We start from the raw sequence: 21,895 nt of genomic DNA, 5'->3' as shown, positions 1-21,895 counted from the left end.
ATTCTTTGAACAATGTAAACTTCGATTCAAATGAAGGCGTCAAAAATCACTTGCTTCAATTTTTTGTCAATAAGGAGAAGGACTTCTATGAGCGTGGAATCTTAAAGTTGCCAGAAAGATGGCGAAAGGTAGCGGAACAAAATGGCCAATACATCACTGAATAAAATTTTTTCTAAATATGAAAAAACCGCCTTTCATTTTTCCTTGAAAAAACGAAATAACTTTCCGAACAACCCAATAAATAGTTTTTTATTAGGTGGACGCGTAGTGGTCATATGAAGGTTAACTTCGTTTTTTTAAATGGTATGATATGTTTTTTTACGTACCATCTAGTAGAGCGTTTGAAGATGCGCACATTGATCTACGGGTCAAAATCATTCAAGGTCACTGAAGGCCAACTGCAAGGGAAAATAATTTACTTTATATTGCCTAGAATTCTCTGCTATTAAAAATACTATAAACTCAGAAATGAAAAAGTTCTAGCCCTTAGAAAGTTTTTCTTTTTCCGCGAAGTTCTGAGTTGTTGTTATCATTAATTTTTATATTGCCTAGAGTTCTCTGCTATTAAAAATACCGTAAACTCAGAAATGAAAAAGTTCTCGAGTGCAAAATTGTTTTCCTCTCAGAAGAGTTCCGAGTCGATGATATCATTATTTTTTATATTGCCTAGAGTTCTCTGCTATTGAAAATACCGTAAACTCAGAAATGAAAAAGTTCTAGCACTTAGAAATTTTAGCCTTCAGTGACCTTGAATGATTTTGACACGTAGATCAATGTGCGCATCTTCAAACGCTCTACTAGATGGTACGTAAAAAAACATATCATACCATTTAAAAAAACGAAGTTAACCTTCATATGACTACTACGCGTCCACCTAATAAAAAATTATTTAGAACAAATTATGTGTCCCTCGAAACCATGCAAGTTTGGTCTGATACATTTTTTTCTATCACCAATAACAGCCGAGATATTCAGGTGGCTTGTTTTAGGTGCCTCACCCTGTATACACGCGTGGATACAGGAAACGCATGTCGCATTGTGTATGAGTTATGTGTGTGAAAGAAAGAAAAGACATGAGAATGAATTATATTGTATTATGTGAATTATAATGTATTATAATGAACGATTAAATAATATATTAGTTAGTGTAGAAAAATAATTAATTTATATAGAAATTTGATAAATATAAAAGCTGCTGCAAAAATTAAATAATGTTTATTATATGTGTGATATATTTTAAAAATTAATTATGACTAAATATTTCTATAAATGATTATACATATATGCGTGCACGCACACTTTGTGTATAGTAATGAAAATGTTTTCAAATACTCTAAAATTTATTGATGATAGTGATTTCATGATTTGATGATCTTTTACTTTTATTATTAAAATTTTCCATATTAATATTATAAATCTACAAACACTTTTCTACATTACAAGATTGGAAGGGTAATTCAATAGACTCGAAAAAGTAGGAAACGCGAGAGATATTCCATTACAATAAATCTTTGTTTCAATCAACTTAAAACGATGTCAAATTATTTGGAAGGGCGCAATGTGGCAATGCTAAAAGTTGAAACTTCCACGCAAAATATACAGCGATCTTTACTCTGGATTATTTTTGCCATGCACGAAGTGCGCCTTTATTCAACGACTTAAAGGGGATCAGTCGTCCCCAGGATCCTATAGTTGGTTGTTGTAAACTTACGACGTTGACAGAGAAAAATATCAAAATTATTTTGCATAATTAATATATCAAAGTTTTGGTAATCAACATATCGCTTCTCGTAAATATTTTATTTGTAAAATCTCTGCAATTATCCGAACTCATGTATGAAGTAAGCTGTCTACACGATTAAGCTGAAGTATGATGAGATATTTCCATCACTACTCCCTTTCTATTGGTAGCCTTACCCCGCAGTCCCAACAGTTTAAAAACGCTTAACTCGATGCGTGGATAAGAGCAGATGGTCTTCACTCTCAAACGGGTAAGCTATGCACAAGTTAATGTTCCACTGAATATTCACGAGTAGTTTTATTGTGACCCCACGTAGTCCCTCCACTATTTAACATATATACGGGCGTGAAACATTTTACATTAAAACATTTATTATTGAACACAGTATGAGGACAAAAAATTTCATCTATAATTCGACATGTCGAAATTCTTATAGATTCCTTTTTTCATTATAAAATATAAATTATAACAAACTAAATGCAAATATAAATAAACAAATACTAGACACACACGGTATAAGGAAAAAATTATAAATACATAACGACAGGTATATACGTATATGAAAAGTAAGCAGAGAGGAGAAGTATTCCGGAGGAGAAAATAAAATACCATTGTAGCGTCGAGGAGAGATTTGTGACGAAATATGGCGAAGTCGACGAAATCCCTAGTTTAATGCAAATTTCGTCATACGTCGTGCCGGGACGCGAGATATCGCACCTTTGTAGAATTAATGTTCGCGATGTTTCCCTTTCATTTCCGGCCCGCAGAGTGGCTCGGGGGTGATTTTCAAAATATGATGGATCGCCCGAATATATCCTGTGCGGGACCACCGTTTCGTAAGAATCCATTTTTTTACCGATAGCTGATTTTCAATCGCGACGGAAATAATCTTCGTATTCAACGATTTATAAATAAAAAAACATGAATAATATTTGAGATCAGAAAGATGAAAATGCAATAATATGAAAACATAATTCCTGATACAACCACGAAATGCATTTAATAATCTTAATATACCTATTATTTTTCTCTAAACATTTTAATAAGCTTAATATTTCATTATTATTATTATTTTCTCTACTATTACCTTAAAATACTATTTTGCATTGTAATTTTTCATTGAATTAATTAAATAAGTTAACTTTTAATTTAATTAAAATACTCTTTTACTGTATGCATTTAGTTTCATTTTTATATTTTATATGATTTCTACGTTTTCTTTTTATATTTACATGTATGTATGTAAATTATTTAAACAATTTATAAAGCTCTCCAGCTTGGATGATTTAGAGAATCCCGTACAATCGTTCCCTAATACATTCATATTCTTCACATTTATTTCAAAATTCCTCTTTTTGATTCCTCATTTTTATCTTCATCCCTCCTATCTCCTTGTGTTCATAAAAAATTGCAATGTTATGCAAACTCTTGCGGAGACGTTGAATTCTGAATTCTCGGCTCGTGCTGGGAAGGCATGGGAAGATAAAAAATAGAAATAATATAACATAAGCACACGCACGAGTAATCAAAACGAAGGACGGCGCCGATAATAGCGCAAAAAGACACGGGGTGACGGCGTCGTGTCGGAAAAAAAGTTTTTCCATGCCCGCCGAAACACCGTTCGCCGTTCCCTTCGCCGTCTCGTGACAAATGGCGTCAGTTTCTCTCGTGCGCCACGCAATTTCCTCTCTCGCGAAGCAAAGGACGCGCGCTTATTCGCATCCCGGCTTTCTGCGCAATATTCGAGTTGAGACACGTGCGAATCATCCTCTACAGGGTGTTGAGAAACAATGGACCAACTAATACAATACAAAAAGTTTTAATTGAAAAAATAAATGGTTTTCTAGGTACTCTTTATGGTTTACTGTCCTCTATTTAAACAGTGACTCTGTAATTATTAATAATGTAAATAGTACTCACTAATAGATAGTTGGACGTAGTGCTGCCGGTGGATTCCCTCTTCCTTTGAGACCCATAATCCCTTTGAATCAGTGACGTCATCTTTGCACTTCAATTTATGTATAATTTTACATAATAATTTTGCATTACATTTTGCGGTAAGCTTTGTCAAAGATTTATCATATTTTTTATTTAATGAAAAATAAAACACTTTTGGAGCAGAAGATCCATGTCACTCGTGTAAACGTCTACCTGTAACAAAGAAGAAACAGTAATAATTAAAATACATGTATATATACATATTATTGGATATAATTTGTTAAACGATAAGTCCTAAACTAAATTATTGCTCTCGCTCTCACAATATGGAAAACGTTGGCAGATAAAGATGTGTTTATACATATGCACATGTATAATACATATGTGAGAATATGTGATTCTTGAAAAGAATTAGAGTTTGTTTACAATGTACATTTTTGACTTCAAAATGTATTAAAAACTTCCTCATACTTTTCAAACGCATAAGCGAACATAAATACTCGTCATGATTTATTTACGAATTATTCTCGTTAAGTTTCTTTCTTCCACCGCATCGGTGTGAATTCTTTCCGAGTTCATTATTTTCCTCAGAAAGGTCGCAGCCTTGACGATTCCCACGACGAAATATTCTAACTTCCTTTAAGGCATAAATCCTGCATGTCTTAATTGAATAAACCTTTTCATTTAACTCATTATAATTAGTTTTATTAACTATAAACTATATGAAATAAAATTTATAAAAACGATGCTAAACTCTAAGCTCAATGAATTAAATTAAATTTGATTGAAAATATCAAAAATCTTTATTTACACAATTAATCTGTATTTTAGTATAAATATTTCACTATTCTTACTTATGCCTAATCGGTCGAAATTTAGCACGGCCACATTTCTACAAGAAACTATTGAGAAACTATTGAATCTACCCCTCGTTTCGTGCAAAAAGAGATGATCTAGCAACTCCTTATTATCAACCCCTAATCTTGTAAAAGTATTATCTCGAAAATAATGTCGAAGCAAGCAGTAATAAATCGTAGTTATCTTAACAAAGTTAACAATGCGTATTAAAATCTCTTATTTGTAATAGCAAATTTTCTTGTTTAGTTCTGTTGGATTCTTCCATATGAATTTTCCCGTTCACACGTACTAAAATCCAATGGAATAAACATTACGTGGAAGCCGACCAGATAATTATTATCGTAAAAAGATAATCGCGCAATTATACTTTACCATAATATTATTACGCAAGACAATAGTTTCCGCGTTCGTCCGCTTTGAAACGAATCAAACATAACTCTCGTGAGAGCAATAGTAAAGCAAGCAGTACACGCGCTATTCATTTATCTCCAACAAGTTATACGGAATGTATCTAAAATTTATATTTTTCTATTGTACCCAAAAAATATAGATCAATTAATTCAGAGTAAATAAATTTAATATATCATACTAATATAGTAAAAAGGTAAAGTTTGTTCCATTGTTCGAGGTAATCTCAGAAACTACTAAACCGATTTGAAAAATTCTTTCACTGGTGGATAGCTTAGATCTTCCTGAGTAACATAGACTATGTGCAATCATCTTGCAACTTCTAAAAATGTGCGCGTCGCAAAAAAATACGTTCTTTATGCTTTATATTTTCCAAATATACCGAGCGCGAGGAACAAGCGCCAGCTAGTTATTAATGAAATTTAATCATTAATACACTTTTGTGCACATGTGATACGTACGAGGTTTATTCACAATAAATAAAGAAACAAGTAATAGTTGAAAAACGACTTATTCAATCAATGTAACAATTTATCTATTTTTCAACATAATTTCCTTTAATAGTTATTGCTAATTTTGCTAACAAAAACAAATACTGTAGAACATATATCCATTGCATCATCGTTCAGGATTGTTCAAACGATTTCGCAAGCGAGTCGATTTTAATCGAGATCAATCAGCACTACAATGCATTGCACGCATTCTGCAATATGACTACATGTTATGTATGTTATAGCATGAAAGATCATATCAACAATTTCAAATTATTGCGATTATTTATATATTTTACATATTCAGTTTTTATAGTATTTATTGGGTTGGCCAAAAAGTAATTGCGTTTTTTTCCAATAGATGGACATACATGTCTTGAAATGTAACTAACTTCATTCTAAACCGCAAATTCATTATGTAGGTTAACAACTCACAGTTCAAGCTTGTTTTAGAGAAAGAAAGTACACGATTTCGTTAACAATTGTTTGTTTGCCGTCGATTTCAAAATGGAAAATCAAAAAGAACATTTTCCTCATATTTTGTTTTATTACTTCCGAAAAGGGAAAAACACTGTGCAAGCTCATAAAAAGTTATGTCATGTATATGGCGAAGATGCTTTAAAACTGCGGCAGTGTCAAAATTGGTTTACTAAATTTCGATCTGGAGATTTTAATGTGAAAGATGCGCCACGCTCAGGAAGGCCAATCGAAATTGACGATGACAAAATAAAGGCACTGACCGATTCCAATCGGCGTTTAACGACACGAGAGATTGCTGAGAATCTTAACATATCGAAATCGAGTGTTGAAAACCATTTAAAACGACTTGGATACATTAGTAAGCTCGATATTTGGGTACCACATGAGCTGAAAGAAATTCATCTCACTAAGCGTATTGACATCTGCGATTCTCTTTTGAAACGTGAGGAAAATGATCCATTTTTGAAACGTATGATAACAGGCGACGAAAAATCGATCGTCTACAACAACGTCAAACGAAAAAGATCGTGGAGCAAGCGTGATGAACCTGCTGAAAGCACTTGAAAAGCAGATATTCACCAAAGAAAGATTATGCTGTCAGTCTGGTGGGACTTTAAAGGTATTGTGTATTTTGAGCTGCTTGCAAGGAATCAAACCATTCATTCAGACGTATACTGTCGTCAACTGGATAAATTAAATGATGCCATCAAACAGAAACGTCGAGAATTGGTGAATCGCAAAGGTGTTGTGTTTCACCATGATAACGCTAGACCACGTACAAGTTTGGTCACTCGTCAAAAATTGTTGCAGCTTGGATGGGATGTGTTACCATGATGTTACCACATCCACCATATTCGCCAGACCTGGCACCATCAGATTACCATTTGTTTCGTTCTTTGCAAAACGCCTCGAATGGTAAAACCTTGACTGCTGATGAGGATATCAAATCGTTGTTGGAATTGTTTTTTGCTGAAAAAGATAAGAACTTTTTTGAGCGCGGAATCATGAAGTTGCCTGAAAAATGGCAAAAAATAATCAAACAAAATGGACAATATATTGTTTAATAAAGTTTTTGTTTCCCATGAAAAATTCGCCTTTTATTTATATAAAAAAAAAACGCAATTACTTTTTGGCCAACCCAATAGAATTTTTTATATATACGACAAAAGCTTTGTTCATTGAAAAGTGTGTGTGTGTGTGTTCGTGTGAATGTCAATATTTTAATTTTCCTATATGTTTTTTTATTATTAAAGATCTCCTTATTAAAGAGTTTTATTCCGATAATTTAGCAAAATGTTTGTAAAGAGCAAACAATATTAATTGCATCACACGACAACAGGTGGCAACAGTGACCGCGACGTGAACGATCTGCGATACCTGCACAGCGATACGTGGCATAATATTATACATACAGTACTATATACATACTATACATTGTTATAAATAAAAAATTGTTAACTACGAATTTATTTATTTATATAAGTCGCTAAATATAGAGAAAAAGCAAAAAATTGCAAGATTTCAATATATTTATTCAATATATTTCTTCAGGATAATGTATGTGTTGTTTGAAAAGTAAAAATTATACAACTATCTAAACTGTCTAAAAGATGGTAGAAGTCATGAAAAAAGAAGAAAACTGAATTCATTGCAGAAGCGGTTACTGAAGTTCTTAACAACAAACACACGTACAGAACCACAGATTGACACAGGTCAGGCATTCTATGTCTAATAATTTCTACCGTGTGATCATATAGCGGGTTCAAGCCCTTAAAGGATAGGCGAACGGTATTGTTCGCTGTTTCCTCGACTGTGTTTCTCTCACGCTTATATATCCGAGCATTTTATCAATTGTGAGAACCAGAAGAGAAAGAATCTTTCACGCTTCTTTTGGCCGCGGCAAATAACATGGCAAGATTTCGCTTGGTCAGATTTCGGAGCAGAGTTCACAACCACAGAGTTCATCATTCACAAAATCGTATGAATAAAATCCCAAAGACCACGAGAAAGAGATGCATTCCTAAGAGGCGCCGGCCGTAGTTCCTGTTCCTTGAATGAAAGGTAAGGTCTTCCGAGTTCAAATAAGTGAAGGCAGACAGGTGAACTCCGCCTCGAATGTACTGATTAAAATAATATATGTAGTATATCAGTTTATAATATATAAAAAAATAATATTGTACATAAAATGATTTATAAATATAAAAATTTTGTCTACCAATTTTTTTGCTATACATATTCCTGTTGACTTTTTAGACAACCTTACAAACTTAATAATAAAGTAGAATATGATTACATCTTTCTGATGTGACGACGTTAATGCATCATTGTAAGTTAATACATAAGACTGTGGAGAATATTCGAAACCACATTGCAATTAATATGGACTAATGCGTACCGCGTATTATTAGTAGCGGAATAACTAATTGTTTTTTATTTCTTACATAAGCACGTAGCTACACTCCTAATTGCGCGATTAGACGATGCTTTGCTTCCGCTCGTGGAAGATTTGTCTGAATACGTAGCAACGTAAACACTTTATTGACATGCTCGGATCATCGCATTAACATCTCGTGATTATTACGTGATCAATTTTGTATCTACAACATTTTTATAATATTGTTTTTTAATAAATGAAAAATAAATATATTTTATTATTAATTCAATGCCTAATAGTAAGAAAATTGTTTTCAGGGATGACATCATATTTATGATATTGATATCATGAAAGTCAATGTGTGTGATTTCTCTTTACAATGATCGCTTAATTGTATCACGAAAACTGCGGTGTAAACAAGTGATAAAAATCGTAATGGAAAAATACTTTATCTGAACAGAGTAAATTATACTGATAAAATTAATGATAAATATTTTTAATTTGTTTACTGCCGACGCGGCAATAAACAAATTAAGGGAGACCCCGGAAGCCTGCATGATTATAAGCGAATGATTTTATGTAAAGGAATCTCGCCAGCGCGATATATACTTCGAAATCATCATTGATTAGTCACTTCCTGTTCGCGCCAGCAAACGCGAGAACAGAAAAACAGAGTTATCATAGCTTCATCCTGCATCCTTTAAACCTTGAACCTTTGAACTTTGAACAGACATTGTTATTAAATTTATTCCCTTCATTTTGTAAACTCTTTTTCATTTATGCTTATTATATATATTGTTCTATTATATATTCATTATTATGTACATAAAATCAATAATCTGACATTAAAGTTACTCCTGGAAGGGCAGGCAGAAAAAGCGAATGCAACAAAATTCTTGGACCTGAAATCGCCTAAAACGAGATGAGAACTAATCGATGTCAGACGAATAGGTCGAGTCTCCAGCTTAATTGAAAACTAATTAGCATCACAAAAGACCGGCTGCGCGTGGCAACGTGGTGGACACGTGATTAATTCAACACATCTTCGTTCTCCAGTAAATTTTCACGTGTATAGTCACTTTGATCGCTCGAAACGCACTTCAAAAACAACTTCCCGGTAAAGTTAAATAATTATATTTATGAAATTAGTTGTATCTGCCTTATAGTATCATTATAGTCATTGTCTCATACGTGAAACATACAAAGTGCGTCATCATATCATTTGTAAAAATTTGCAGTCAATACCACGGTATTATCCTGTATCATTACATGTCGTAAATTGTTCATTACTGACGGTTAACTACTAATTTCTTGCTCTCTCTCTTCCTTCGCCGCGAATCGCGAATCGCGGAAATCGCTTGCCTCATTTAGTCAATATAAAGTATGAATTTTCTGGACAAATGCTATAAAATTAAGGCTTTAAACAAGATCGCCACAAGATATATTAACCGCGGACAACTTGTTGACAGCCACAGTCGTCTAAAAGAAACCAAAATTGTTCATTCGCATTGTCGTCAGTTCTGAGAGACCAAAATTATTCAAGTTCTGTGTGTGTCTTAACGAAAAATATTATAATGTGCGTTCGTTTAATCTGCACGATCATGGTCGTGCTTGTCGCGGTGCATCAAGCTACGGCAAAGGCCGTAAGTTAAAAATACTTTATTATATCGATATATTCTATGTAGGCTCGAGCAAGCACGTCACATACATGTAACGATGAAATTAATATTTCCGCATAGTTGCTTTCAAAATTGCTCGTTTGAAAAATTGCTTTTACATACATAACAATGACCAATAATTCTCACTTCCTGCACACAATGTGTTACATAATGAATAGCTAATATAAAATACGAATAACAAATGTGTGTAAGAAAAGAATAATACTTATAAAGTAAATAAATAATTCCTCTTATTATCTTCATAATAAATAATTAACTTTAATAAATAATTAACTTTTGAATGTATTAAAACAGATTTAAATAAAAATTAAATTTTATCTTATTATAATCACAAATTAATATTAATTGCAGATATTTTGGAATCGTTATATAGATACTCAGTTCATTATATAGATAGTTGTTTAATAAAATTAACTAAATTTTCATATTCTCTCGTATAGTTTTTCTTGTAGAGTATTGTCGATTATTCAATCAATATAGCATGTAGAAAAGAAATTCGTGTGTATATATTTACTTTTATTATAGTTTTATTAAATATATTTTATTATAATAATATATTTTATAATTTAGGCGTTGTCGATGGATCAGATTGAAAAAACTGCGCAAACTCTTCGAAACACATGTACGACAAAATCCAATGTGGATCCCGGTAAGTCAGGCACAAACGTTTTGTAATTATTTTTTTTATTACTTTCTATTATTTATATTCTTCTTTTATATTATCATTCATTTTGTTATTAATAAAAAATAAAAAAATTGATAATACTAAAAAATCAAATTGAACGGCACACGTAACGTAGAATTGCGTGCAGTTTCGTTTATAATTGCAGCAATCGTTTTAATTCTTGCTTGTGTCTTTCGAATTCGATGCGATTTGTGTGGATACTACTCTTTAATGTTGCGGTTTTCCTTTCAAAGAACTGGATTGCTACATACATTATACCATGTCACAAAAGCTAAAACTTTTCTAAATTATCTTTTTTAATTATAAAAGATTGCGTTTTTTTATCATGCGAAATTGTTTTAATAAATCATTCCATGTAATGGAGCGTTACATCGTTAATCATTACATGGATGATGTTACGTAATTTCAAACTGTAATCATTTCCGGTATGTTTTATTAAATTTTTCTGTGTTTTACATAACTTATAGCAATGACTCGATTCGTGATACCTACAATATTATAATAAAAGTAATATGCTAAATTTTATCGTACGATCAAAATTAAAATATTTATTATTTCTGTTACAGGACTTGTCGCTGGAATTCAAAAAGGAGAATTCCCAGACGACCGAACGTTGAAATGCTACTCGCATTGCGTAATGAAGTCGATGCGAACGGTAAGAAAAAAATTACTTACATGTTTAAAAAAATATACAAAAATATATGAAACGGTAAATAAAATAAATAGATATGCACATACATACATCCAATAATAATGTTCAACACAAATTTTCTTATCAGTATTAAAATGTGCAGAGTAATAAAATAATAATTATTTAAGAATTATTTATTTTAAAAGAGATTAGTATATCTATTATAATTTTTAAAAAAATTATAAACAGCTAATCAAATGTTTTTTTAATTTAGTTCAAAAATGGACGCATAGATGTAGACATGATGATCAAACAAATGGATATGTTAATGCCACCAGACATGGCAGCACCTTTGAAAGAGAGTTCGGTTGCATGTGGAAGTGCACGTAAGTTTATTTCAGATCGCGCGTGAGAGAGAGAGAGAGAATAGTAATAAAAAATATAATTTTGATCTCAAATTCATTTACAAAATAAATTTTCTTTTATTTTGCAGCCCCTGCTGGCGACGATTGTGAAACATGCTACCAATTTGTGAAATGCAGCTATGAGAAGGATCCGAATCATTTCTTTTTCCCTTAATCAAAGTCAGATACGCAGATAATTAATTATAGGAATACAACGTAATCATATAGAGCACATAACGAAAACAGTTTACATTTTTTATGTAAAAATATATGTATAAATATGGAAATGCACAAGTGTATCAATTTGAATGTCTACTTATGGCAGTAATGTCATAAGTATGAAATATAATAATCATTCTTCAGGTATCAACTATTAATTAAAGGAAATCTAAAATCCGAGTCAACTTAAAATCAATAAAACTAGCACTGAGTACCTAGTTAAAACTTAAAATTAAAACTTAATACTATAGCTAATGTCTGCTCGCTATTTCCAGTAATTATTCCACAATTTCGATTTGTTTTTTCATGCACTTTGTATCACCGCAATAGTAGAGACTACATCAATGACATATTTGCATAATAAGCGCATAATTCTATCGCCTTCCGACTTCTGGGAATGATAATAAGGCTCGTGTGTCACTATCAGCGTTAAATATCACCAATTATATCAACCGAAATGGCAATTTAGGCAATTGAGGCAATTAGCACATGCCAGATTAAGAGATTCTCAGATTAAGGGTTCTCCCTCTAATTTTACTTCCGTATATAAAAGTGGTAAGACGTGCTTCGCACACGATTTACTAAGATCAAACTCAACTGCGGTCCATTCGGAGACCACATCGCGAAGAAACAGATCGTAAAGCGTAACGAAATTGGAAGTGATACATAAAGATGAAGAATATCTTTCTTCTCGTCGTTTCGGTTTTATTCGCAGTGAATCTTCATTATGCCGAAAGTGTAAGTTTTCTGAAATATCAATAATATATAAAATTCAGTCGATAAACCAAGATATAGATTAAGAGAATAAATTAAATAAATTATGTATATCTAATATTGTAAATTATATGTCTATAAAAAAATACTTAAGATATTAACATATACAATGTATAACTGAATGGGTATCACAATCCAAAAGAGGTGATTCTACTTCGAAAAAGGCAGGAAATAATATAATAACGTGTATATCTAAATGTGGAGTATTTTTGTGCGAAGCTTTGTTTCCGAATAAAATTACTCTGAATATCCAGTAAATACACGTAGTGTAAACTGCATTTATGTGTGTGATTACTTACATCTCGATCTAACAACGTATTGCTGTTTAAATTTATCATATCATGTAATGAGGAATAAAAGGAGGAGTGAAACAATAATACAATTTTTTTTCTTTTTTTCGTTAATTAAGAATTATTTAAGATAAGAATAATTAAGAAACAAATCTACAGCAAAAATTCCTTTTGTTTTATTGTTCATCCTTCATTATCTATGATATACAGCAATGTTTCATTATGGTTTCTGACGATATTCGTTAGATTGAGAAATAAGTAGTGAGAAGTGAATATACGCATACTCAATAAATATTCAAAACAAATTTCTTCGAAAATAAAAGTAATACACTTAAAAATTGTTATATAGTAGAATCATTTAATTTCTCTGATTATTAATCAGATGATACACTTTATGTGTGCGCGAATATGTATGTATACACCCACGCAATATTAATCCGTTCGTGCATCATCGAGAAATTCTGTTCTCTACAGAAAAGACTATCTCTCGACGAAATCAAAGATGCTTTGAGACCAGTGAAGGATATCTGTATCCAGAGGGTGGGAGTCAGTCTAAGTATGTAATACGTAACTTCTATCAAGTGACCAAGTGATAAAAAAGAAATCAGATTTTTCAGATCTTTCTCAAATTTGTTTTGTAAAATTCAAATTCGTCAATTTTGAAGTTTACATTTCGTATTTCCAATATTAAAGGTATCAAAAAAGATATTATATTTAAACAATATTATGGAATCATTAATTCGTTCATATTACATGATCAAAATATTAAAAATAACTTATTCAAAACAATCTCGCTTTACTTAGGCAAAAAAATAATATACAAAATAAGAAAATAAAATTATAATATCGATTTGTGTACGTAGAGATGGTTGATGACGCGAGCGCCGGTAAATTTGCAAACGATCGAAAGCTGAAGTGTTATTACAAATGCATGATGATCATGACAAAAGCTGTAAGTAAGATTCTATTAATTAATTTATTAACAATCATACAATCAATAGATTTCCATTTTATAGTTTTCATTTTATAAATCAAACAGATATTAGTTTTGCAACGCAAATTATTATTAATTATAGCTATATATTTAAATTATTTATGAGTCACCAACCATATGAGACAATCTCTTTTTCTAGATGAGAGGTGACGAGATAATGGCAGAACAATTTTTAAAAATTACACAGACTATGTTGAAGGAGGAACTTGTGGATCCCATGTTAGAAGCAATGATACATTGTGCACCAATTGGTAAGTGAAGTATTTATATAATTGTTTATTTATTTTGAGATATTTATTTTCTTTAATATCATTGAATTTCATATATTATTATTATTTCCCAATTTATAAAACATGAAGATGAAGATAGAAAGGTTAAATGTGAGAATATGCTGTATTGATGATGATACCGCTATATTTGCTATTGCTGTTCGCATGCCATGTTCTTCATTGATTGAGTTGTCTTTATCTAAATATTTCCCCCACGTGTAATTATTTTTCAAAACACATTCTTAAATGAAAACAAAAGAAAAGTAATACCAAATGCCATTTAATAAAGAAAACGGTATGCAAACAGTGATAGGCAGATCTGACCATACGGCGACATTGCCATGTGTTAACAAGTGGTGCCTACCAATCTTAACAATTTATTCATAATCTTATTGATTTTCTGTTATATTTTATTTACAGCAAATAAGCCATTGGAAGGATGTGACTTGGCATTTGAATTGGTTAAGTGTCTCTACGACTATGATCCAAAGGTAATATTAATAATAATAATAATAATAAGAATAAGAATAATAATAATAAATCTTTCCATGAAAGCAGAGAATATTGCTATTTTCGAAATCAACAAATATTATTCAGCAGATATTAACAAATACAATTTTTCTCTTTTGCAGCTTCTTACCTTCCCATGAAGACGTGAAGAATCTCGATGGATTCATATTGAAATAATCGCGAGAGTAATTAACTCATTGCATCGAAGTAATAAAAACAGCTAATGATTTCCGAGATTGCATTTAGCAATTTCGAGAAAACGTCCGAAATACATGAAATATATGTTAATTGTGCAGGTTTATGTTTCACTTTTCATTTCTTCCAAATTTATCTTTAAAAAGTCGTTATCGTTGAAATATATTAGATTAGAATTTATCGAATTTATCAGATTAAAATTTATCGAATATTTCTTGTTGTATGTAAAATATTAAAAAAGTTTTCTGAATTACCTTTTTCTTGAAAAATCTATACCTTTATTATATTGAAAATTACTCCAAAATATTCTCTTTTCCTTATATAAATATAAAAGATTCCTTTAGGTTTCTTTCCTATTTTATTTCTTATCTTATATTATTCCTATCTTATACGCTCACGCACAAGAAAAACAAAGTTGAATATAATTTTTTAATCATTTGTTTAGTTAGCTGGAAAAATTTTTGTTTGCTATTTTTCATAAATTCCCAATTTTGCATATAATACGGATCGATTAACTGTAAATGTAACAGACATGTATCTTTTTTGCGATAATTTCATAAAGCTCTTCATTATAAAAGCAGCAATTTTTTCATTTCGTCATTTCAAGCGTTAAAGCAGTTCTAGATAGTCATGCAAAATAATGAATATATGTTTGCAATAATAGCAGATGATGCAAATTAGACTGATCGGTGTAATAATTTAATAAGGAAATAAGGAAATAAGATGTTTCAATGTGATACGTTTCTAAAAAAGCGAATAAGAGAAGTACTATTTTGCAACTGTGCATATTATTACTCGTTCCTCCTCGGACTTCCCAGTAATATACCTCAAGCATTGTTTAAACCGTGTGAATACATATTCGCGCACGCACCATCTATTTTTCTTAGGTGGCACGGAAATCTACGTAATTAAGATTAAAGTAATAACCGGAAAATTGTTCCGCAGTCACTCAAACAAAAACTAATGAAAAGAATATGAAACTGAACATGTTCTATTATAATGCAGGCAAGGTAATGATTGAAATTAACTTCTAAAAAAATGACAAGATTGCAAGATAAATTAATAAAAACTCCTATTATCCTCCTATATATAGTGATGAATTGTAATTATTACTTTTTATATCAAAATGATAGGCACATTAAAATACTAAACAGATACAAATTATGATTACATATGCAGATAACAATTTATATCTGTTTCTAATTTTGTAAGATACTGTGTGCTTGTAACTAATATTTTGTTTTTGAAATTTCTGTTTTAATATTAACAATTAATGATATAATTATGAAATTACATAAAAACTGTAACGCTTTAAGGGGGGAATCTGGTTTAGGAGCCCGAAAAATGCATAATTTTTAGGAAATTTTTAAAGTAGGTAAAATAAAAGCAATTACTCCCACACTTTTAGAATATATTATTGTATATTTAAACTACAAAAATTAATTTTTTGGATTAAAAATATAGCCGTTAAGCCGACGAAACAGGAAGATGCTTGTAACGCCACGCCGCTGCAGTTGGTTCATTGTGTACATTCTGGAGAGCGTAAATCTTGTGTGAAACAAACGATTCCAAGTTTTTTATTAATTTTACATAATTACCTTCGAAGTGAACCTAAAAAACCAAAAAAATAACGAAAATTGAGAAACTGACACGATTCTGAAAAAAATTTCGTTTTTTAGTGCAAAAAACTAGTCTAATTTAATTTTTTTTTACTCTGTTTTAGGTTCACTTGGTAAATAAATAAATAACGAACAAAATGAGCTGAGATAGAACTCGATCGGTTAATTATATTTTTCTTTATCGTGTACACAAGTTTAGAAAATACGGTTTTGTGAAAACATCATCATTTAAAGGTTATGCAACCGAAAAGTATAATTTTTTGATAACTTACAGCAGTCGTAGGTTAATCAGCAATTCCTGCTCCATACAGGAGCCCTTCAACTTCCTCATAAAATTCATTTTGTACCATTTGACTGGCATCGATTTTTTGGACCCGGTAAACCAGATTCCCCCCTTAACGAACACGAGAGAATGATTTGACTTATTTATTTATTTATAAAATATTTGTGATTTATTCATAAAGATTTATTTATAAAATTTATATTTACAACTGTGTGTGTGTTTATGTGCAATTAAGATAGTTAAAAATGTTATGTGTCAGATGTGGCATTCAATAACATCGAAAGTTGGCTATTTGATGCCATTAGTAAATTAATTAATCATGTGTTGTTATCATAAATTTCTTCGATTCAAAACGAATATTAGTATTTCTTAATGAAGGATTTATTAATAAAGATAACGTGAATATTTAACAAGTAAGTTAATGGTTATTAAATATTTGTTAAATTAACAAATATATATATATATATATTTTTTTTTCTTTCTTTTTCGGTTACATAAGTTAGATTAAAACATTTAATCTTTTCTTTTACTTTACTTGATTTTATTATTAATTTCGTTATTAATTAGTAGTTTTTATTAATTATTGAAGTATTGTTCTAAATTGTATATTGTCTTATTTAATATTATTATTTAGTAATGTTCTTGTTATAATTATTATCTATTTTTTACATATATTTTTGTATATGTACATACATATATCAGTATCAGATATAATAATTTAGAATTTCAGAATTCTATTCAATCAATATGTGATCAATCAGATCGTTAGACTTGACAGGTTTGTTTCCAGGAATTCACACGATATACAGCATATCAAGTGATCATTACATCACTTATCTCACACTTTTGAATATAAATACGGCTGAGATACTGATGCGCCACAGTTCGCAGCAACACCCAGCTTAAAGCACTCCATATTACAAACAATTGAAGAAACAATAATATGAAGACGCTCGTGTTCGTCGCATGTCTGCTGGTAAGTATAAATATAAAAAATTTACTCTTTTTATCGGATTACATCATAAAATAGTATGGAGATTGAAAGCTTTTTGACATTTTCTCTTTTTTCTTCAATTTAAAACAATTTGATAAAATTATAAAGTTTTAAAATTTCAATAAAGTTATTATAATTAATTATGCGCTGCCGACAGGATGCAACAAGTTTTTTTATTTGTCCATATCTAATAAATTATTATATCTCAAACAAAGTTTGTAAATGACCCTGTTTTATAAACTCATTAGCTGCATATTTTATTCGAATTTTATTCAATTGTTTTTTGGAAATAAAACGTTTCATATGCATAGTCTAAACTTAATTTTCTCCGATTTAAGGCGGTGGCTTATGCTTCCGATCCCGAAAAAGTGAAAGCTTTCTATGAATCATATGCGAAATGCAGCGAAGAACTAGGTGTTGCGGGTGAGTATTATCTACATGAATATTATATTTAGAAATTAATAGAACAAACACACATTAATTGCAAAATATTTGCCACATTTAAAGAATAAAGGAATAATTAGAAAAAGAATATTGCATAATTGTGAAATAACTTTGATTAATAAAAATATTATTATAGCTTTAATATTTCCTTTTAATTTAGAAAAGAGAATATCAAGTTAGCTTTTTTAGTACATATTACTATTGGATTGTCCGAGAAGTTCATATGAGTTTTTTAGATTAAAATTTTTTAAGTTAAAATAAAACACAATTTCTAAATATTAAATACCAAATAGTCATGAACGGTACTTTTTGAAATGTTTCTGCTCTTGAGTCGTACATCGTGATCTCTGATTGCGCTTTGAAGATCTTCCAAAGCACTTCGCGTCTTTAAGATTAAAATTATCTGCTTTGAATCTAGCGAACTACTTCCGCACGGTTGCTAACGCAATGGCATTGTCCCCATACGCTTTACAATTTTTTTCCGTTGTTTGCACAGTTTTTTCCCTGTAGTATAATAAAAAAACGTCTCGTGTCGGAAATGCACCCTTTTATCTTCCATCTTTACAATTCAGTAACAACGCAAAAACTCAAATGATCTCAACCAAGTACTAATGACACGTTAGGTTTTAAATGATATAGAGTAATTATACACTTTCAAACTCTGACAGCTTACGCAACGTTCATAAAGACAAATATTGAAACTAATACGAATTTCTCGGACAATCCAACAGAATACGTGTGTAAGCGTAGGAGAATCTTACTGTAAAGCATATAACATTAAAATAAATAAATAATATATAAAATCTATTAAATAAGTCTTATATATGAATTCGATTGTTAAACTAGATATATTATATCTTATATCTTGTATAATAATTAAATTCGTATTAGAATTATTGTATATTTTCAACTTTTTGTGTGCATCTTTATGTATACGTGTAATTTCCAAATTTCAGCTGGCACAATGGATGCCAAAGCAATCAAGTGTGTTGGTGAAAAAGCAGGCTTAGTATGTATATTATTTACACATTTACATATTTTATAAATATAGTATATAAAGGGTTATGTGCAAAAAAATTCTTATTACTTCTGAAAAAAGAAAAACGAGCAAAAACAAGATTAAAACTTTAATTAAAAACTTTAATTAAATACTTTGAGTAAACATTATTATGGTTGCAATAATAATTAATAAAAGTCGTTTGAAAATATCTCTCGATATTAGAATTGCAGAAAGAGAATAATAACTATTAATATAATAATAATAATAACAGTACTTAAATTGTTTTCTTCTCATCAAAGTGAACAATCAATTCTACACGCATATTCGTTTCTTCGCCAAAAAATATTATTTGTCGATTAATTAAAAATATTAAATTTTGCTCTATAACGATACGCCTAATTCACTGTGTTAATTAGAATTTTCTGTGTTTATGACATGAATAATATTATATCATAAGTTTGTCAATTTCAGTACGACGAACAAGGTGTACTCTTGAAGGAAAAGTGTCTTGAATATATTGATGGGCTTGCTTCTGATACAAAGAAGGATCAAGCGAAAGAACTCGTGTCCAATTGTCTCGAAAAAGGTAATTAAGACATTTTATCATTTATATATTATTTATAATTATAATACTCGTGATTTTTCTTCGTTTTATGCAACATTGAAAATTAAGTGTTATATAAGATATTATTTAAGAATAATTTTATATAAAAAAATTATATTAACATACACAGAGACACACATATTCTATGCATGTTTGAGCAATTCCTCTTACTCACGTAGTAAAAAACGCAACATTTTTGCATAAATATTTTATAAACCATTTTCTTTAAAACCAAACAATAACTCCTGTTTCCCACAGAAAAGTTTCTATAAACATGGACCAAATCCACAATAGTTACTTAGCATAGACATTCAAAGCTAAGAATTGAATTACAAATTTATTGAAATATATTTTATTTTCTTTTATTTATTAATTTTTATGAACAAAAATAAAACTCACATAAATTGTTGTGGAGTTGATATCCTTCGGCCATATATCCTCACTGCGATCTGAAATGGACAGAATAGAATGAAGAAACTCATGATTGTTTCTTACTTGTCACACATAACAATATAAATGAGTGGAGGGAAATAGATTTACGGTGATAGGACTTATTATTACGTCAATTTCAACAATTCACATGATTTCTGTTCTTCTTTAATAAGAAAATAAAATAAATTTTAAGAAAATTATAACTGACTTTTTAGCTTTGAATGCCTATATTTAAGCTTATAGTTAGTGCCACTATAGAGCTATTTAGGCCTATAGTGTCATTCAACTATCGTGAATTTTGTTCCATGTTTATAGGAAGTTTTCTGCTTAAATTGATCCCAAGTAACACGCTTTCTTAATATATACAGTTCGTCATGCAGCATGCAACACCTTGTACATATATTTTCGCGAATTCTATCTCTATTGTCACGAATTTGTCTGTATTTTTTAAAGTACCTAAAATAAAAATCATTACAAGTTTCACTATTCTTGCATTTCTTGCAAGTAGAATTATATACTATTTTTTGTGTGTCTATATGTAAACGTGCGTGCACGTATGAAGTAGAGAAGAATATATATATATATATATATATATATATATATATATATATATTTATTCAGTTCTTATTATTAATTGCAGAATGGCAAGGCTCAGCAAGCAACAATGACAAAGCTATTGCGGCGATACAGTGCACACTGCAGCAGAATATAATGGATTTGTTTGATAAACCTCAATAGGAGGAAATCTCCCCGATTACGTATCATCTGTAAAAGGAGCGTCAACGAAACTTGTGCATTAATTATTAATAATTCGCATTCAAGTATGTTTTCGGAAATATTGCTTTTAAGGGATTTTAATAGTGCTTATATCCATCCAATTCCATTGGATTGTAAGTTATTTGGTGTACCAATAAAATAATAAGATTTCATACGTTCTTTTAGATTATCTAATTGCGATAATCTTATAGTTAGATTTAGATTAAATATGCTCACCCTTCATGACATTAAGTTCTATGTAGTCAATATTAAATTTACGTTTATTAAGCAGATTCCGACACTTTATCAGTTTTTTAATCAAACAAGATATATGTAAATTCAGTATCCCTTTTTAAATAAAAAAAAAATAAAAATAATTGTTCAATAAACCTAATGAGAAATGCTTTTGAAGATAACTATTTCCCGATTTCAATTATTCCGGTTACTTCTCGGTTGAAATTCTAGACGATCTAACAAATTACTGCTGTATTTGCTACACCTGAGTCTAAGCCTTATGAATAAACAAAGCAACTTTAACGTGTTATGAATTATTTAGCGTCGTGGAGGTGATAAAACGTAATGTTTTAATGGCCAACTACACTACAAACGTATATATGTATGTATATTATATATAAGCAAGATGTGACGGCCTAGCATGGCCAGGTGTTTGTGCAATATATGTTCCTATGTGTGAAAGCGAAGGCGGAGATCGCGTAAGCGGCTCACGTTGTCAAGTATAATGGCAGTCGGTAATGGCCGAAGTTAGTTCGTATATGCAGTGTTGCATAAAGTTGTCGCCAAATGGAACAAGGGCTAGGACAAG

General features: G+C 30.5%; 4 protein-coding genes across 6 annotated transcripts in view; 3 read left to right on the top strand and 1 right to left on the bottom strand.

The window, feature by feature from the left end:
• Positions 1–21,895, bottom strand: part of LOC105287748 (protein sprint) — a 97,771-nt gene that overhangs the window by 60,638 nt on the left and 15,238 nt on the right. For 2 of the 3 annotated variants that reach the window (XM_011353492.3, XM_026969444.1), the window contains exons 2-3: positions 20,284–20,333; positions 3,662–3,892 (exon numbers count right to left, since the gene is read on the bottom strand). In XM_011353492.3, the coding sequence (XP_011351794.1) occupies positions 3,662–3,742 (81 nt within the window). In that variant the 5' untranslated portion in view covers positions 3,743–3,892; positions 20,284–20,333. The remainder of the gene's footprint in view (positions 1–3,661; positions 3,893–20,283; positions 20,334–21,895) is intronic. The other variant, XM_011353494.3, reaches the window with a different exon arrangement.
• On the top strand, positions 9,747–12,057 carry LOC105287745 (general odorant-binding protein 72). The gene is made up of 5 exons (XM_026969460.1): positions 9,747–9,933; positions 10,540–10,618; positions 11,221–11,309; positions 11,560–11,671; positions 11,779–12,057. The coding sequence occupies exons 1-5, from the start codon at positions 9,865–9,867 to the stop codon at positions 11,862–11,864; spliced, it is 435 nt and encodes a 144-aa protein (XP_026825261.1). The 5' UTR covers positions 9,747–9,864; the 3' UTR covers positions 11,865–12,057.
• On the top strand, positions 12,519–15,190 carry LOC105287744. Its single transcript, XM_026969459.1, has 6 exons — positions 12,519–12,646; positions 13,447–13,528; positions 13,836–13,924; positions 14,106–14,217; positions 14,656–14,726; positions 14,868–15,190. Exons 1-6 carry the CDS (start codon positions 12,581–12,583, stop codon positions 14,883–14,885), a joined length of 438 nt encoding a protein of 145 aa, XP_026825260.1. The 5' UTR covers positions 12,519–12,580; the 3' UTR covers positions 14,886–15,190.
• On the top strand, positions 17,704–21,457 carry LOC113561895. Its single transcript, XM_026969461.1, has 5 exons — positions 17,704–17,818; positions 18,175–18,259; positions 19,237–19,289; positions 19,752–19,866; positions 20,957–21,457. Exons 1-5 carry the CDS (start codon positions 17,786–17,788, stop codon positions 21,052–21,054), a joined length of 384 nt encoding a protein of 127 aa, XP_026825262.1. The 5' UTR covers positions 17,704–17,785; the 3' UTR covers positions 21,055–21,457.

This window comes from Ooceraea biroi, chromosome 5 (assembly GCF_003672135.1).
Source record: "Ooceraea biroi isolate clonal line C1 chromosome 5, Obir_v5.4, whole genome shotgun sequence".
Lineage (NCBI taxonomy): Eukaryota > Metazoa > Arthropoda > Insecta > Hymenoptera > Formicidae > Ooceraea > Ooceraea biroi.
This window is presented reverse-complemented; position numbering and strand designations above follow the sequence as displayed.

Excerpts from the sequence above, each read along its gene's own strand:
- LOC105287745 (XM_026969460.1), top strand. The coding sequence starts at position 9,865 with ATGTGCGTTCGTTTAATCTGCACGATCATGGTCGTGCTTGTCGCGGTG. Across the intron at positions 9,934-10,539 it reads ATCAAGCTACGGCAAAGGCC|GCGTTGTCGATGGATCAGAT; the intron begins GTAAGTTAAAAA and ends TTTATAATTTAG. Across the intron at positions 10,619-11,220 it reads AAAATCCAATGTGGATCCCG|GACTTGTCGCTGGAATTCAA; the intron begins GTAAGTCAGGCA and ends TTTCTGTTACAG.
- LOC105287744 (XM_026969459.1), top strand. The coding sequence starts at position 12,581 with ATGAAGAATATCTTTCTTCTCGTCGTTTCGGTTTTATTCGCAGTGAAT. Across the intron at positions 12,647-13,446 it reads ATCTTCATTATGCCGAAAGT|AAAAGACTATCTCTCGACGA; the intron begins GTAAGTTTTCTG and ends TGTTCTCTACAG. Across the intron at positions 13,925-14,105 it reads TGATGATCATGACAAAAGCT|ATGAGAGGTGACGAGATAAT; the intron begins GTAAGTAAGATT and ends CTCTTTTTCTAG.
- LOC113561895 (XM_026969461.1), top strand. The coding sequence starts at position 17,786 with ATGAAGACGCTCGTGTTCGTCGCATGTCTGCTG. Across the intron at positions 17,819-18,174 it reads TGTTCGTCGCATGTCTGCTG|GCGGTGGCTTATGCTTCCGA; the intron begins GTAAGTATAAAT and ends CTCCGATTTAAG. Across the intron at positions 18,260-19,236 it reads CGAAGAACTAGGTGTTGCGG|CTGGCACAATGGATGCCAAA; the intron begins GTGAGTATTATC and ends TCCAAATTTCAG.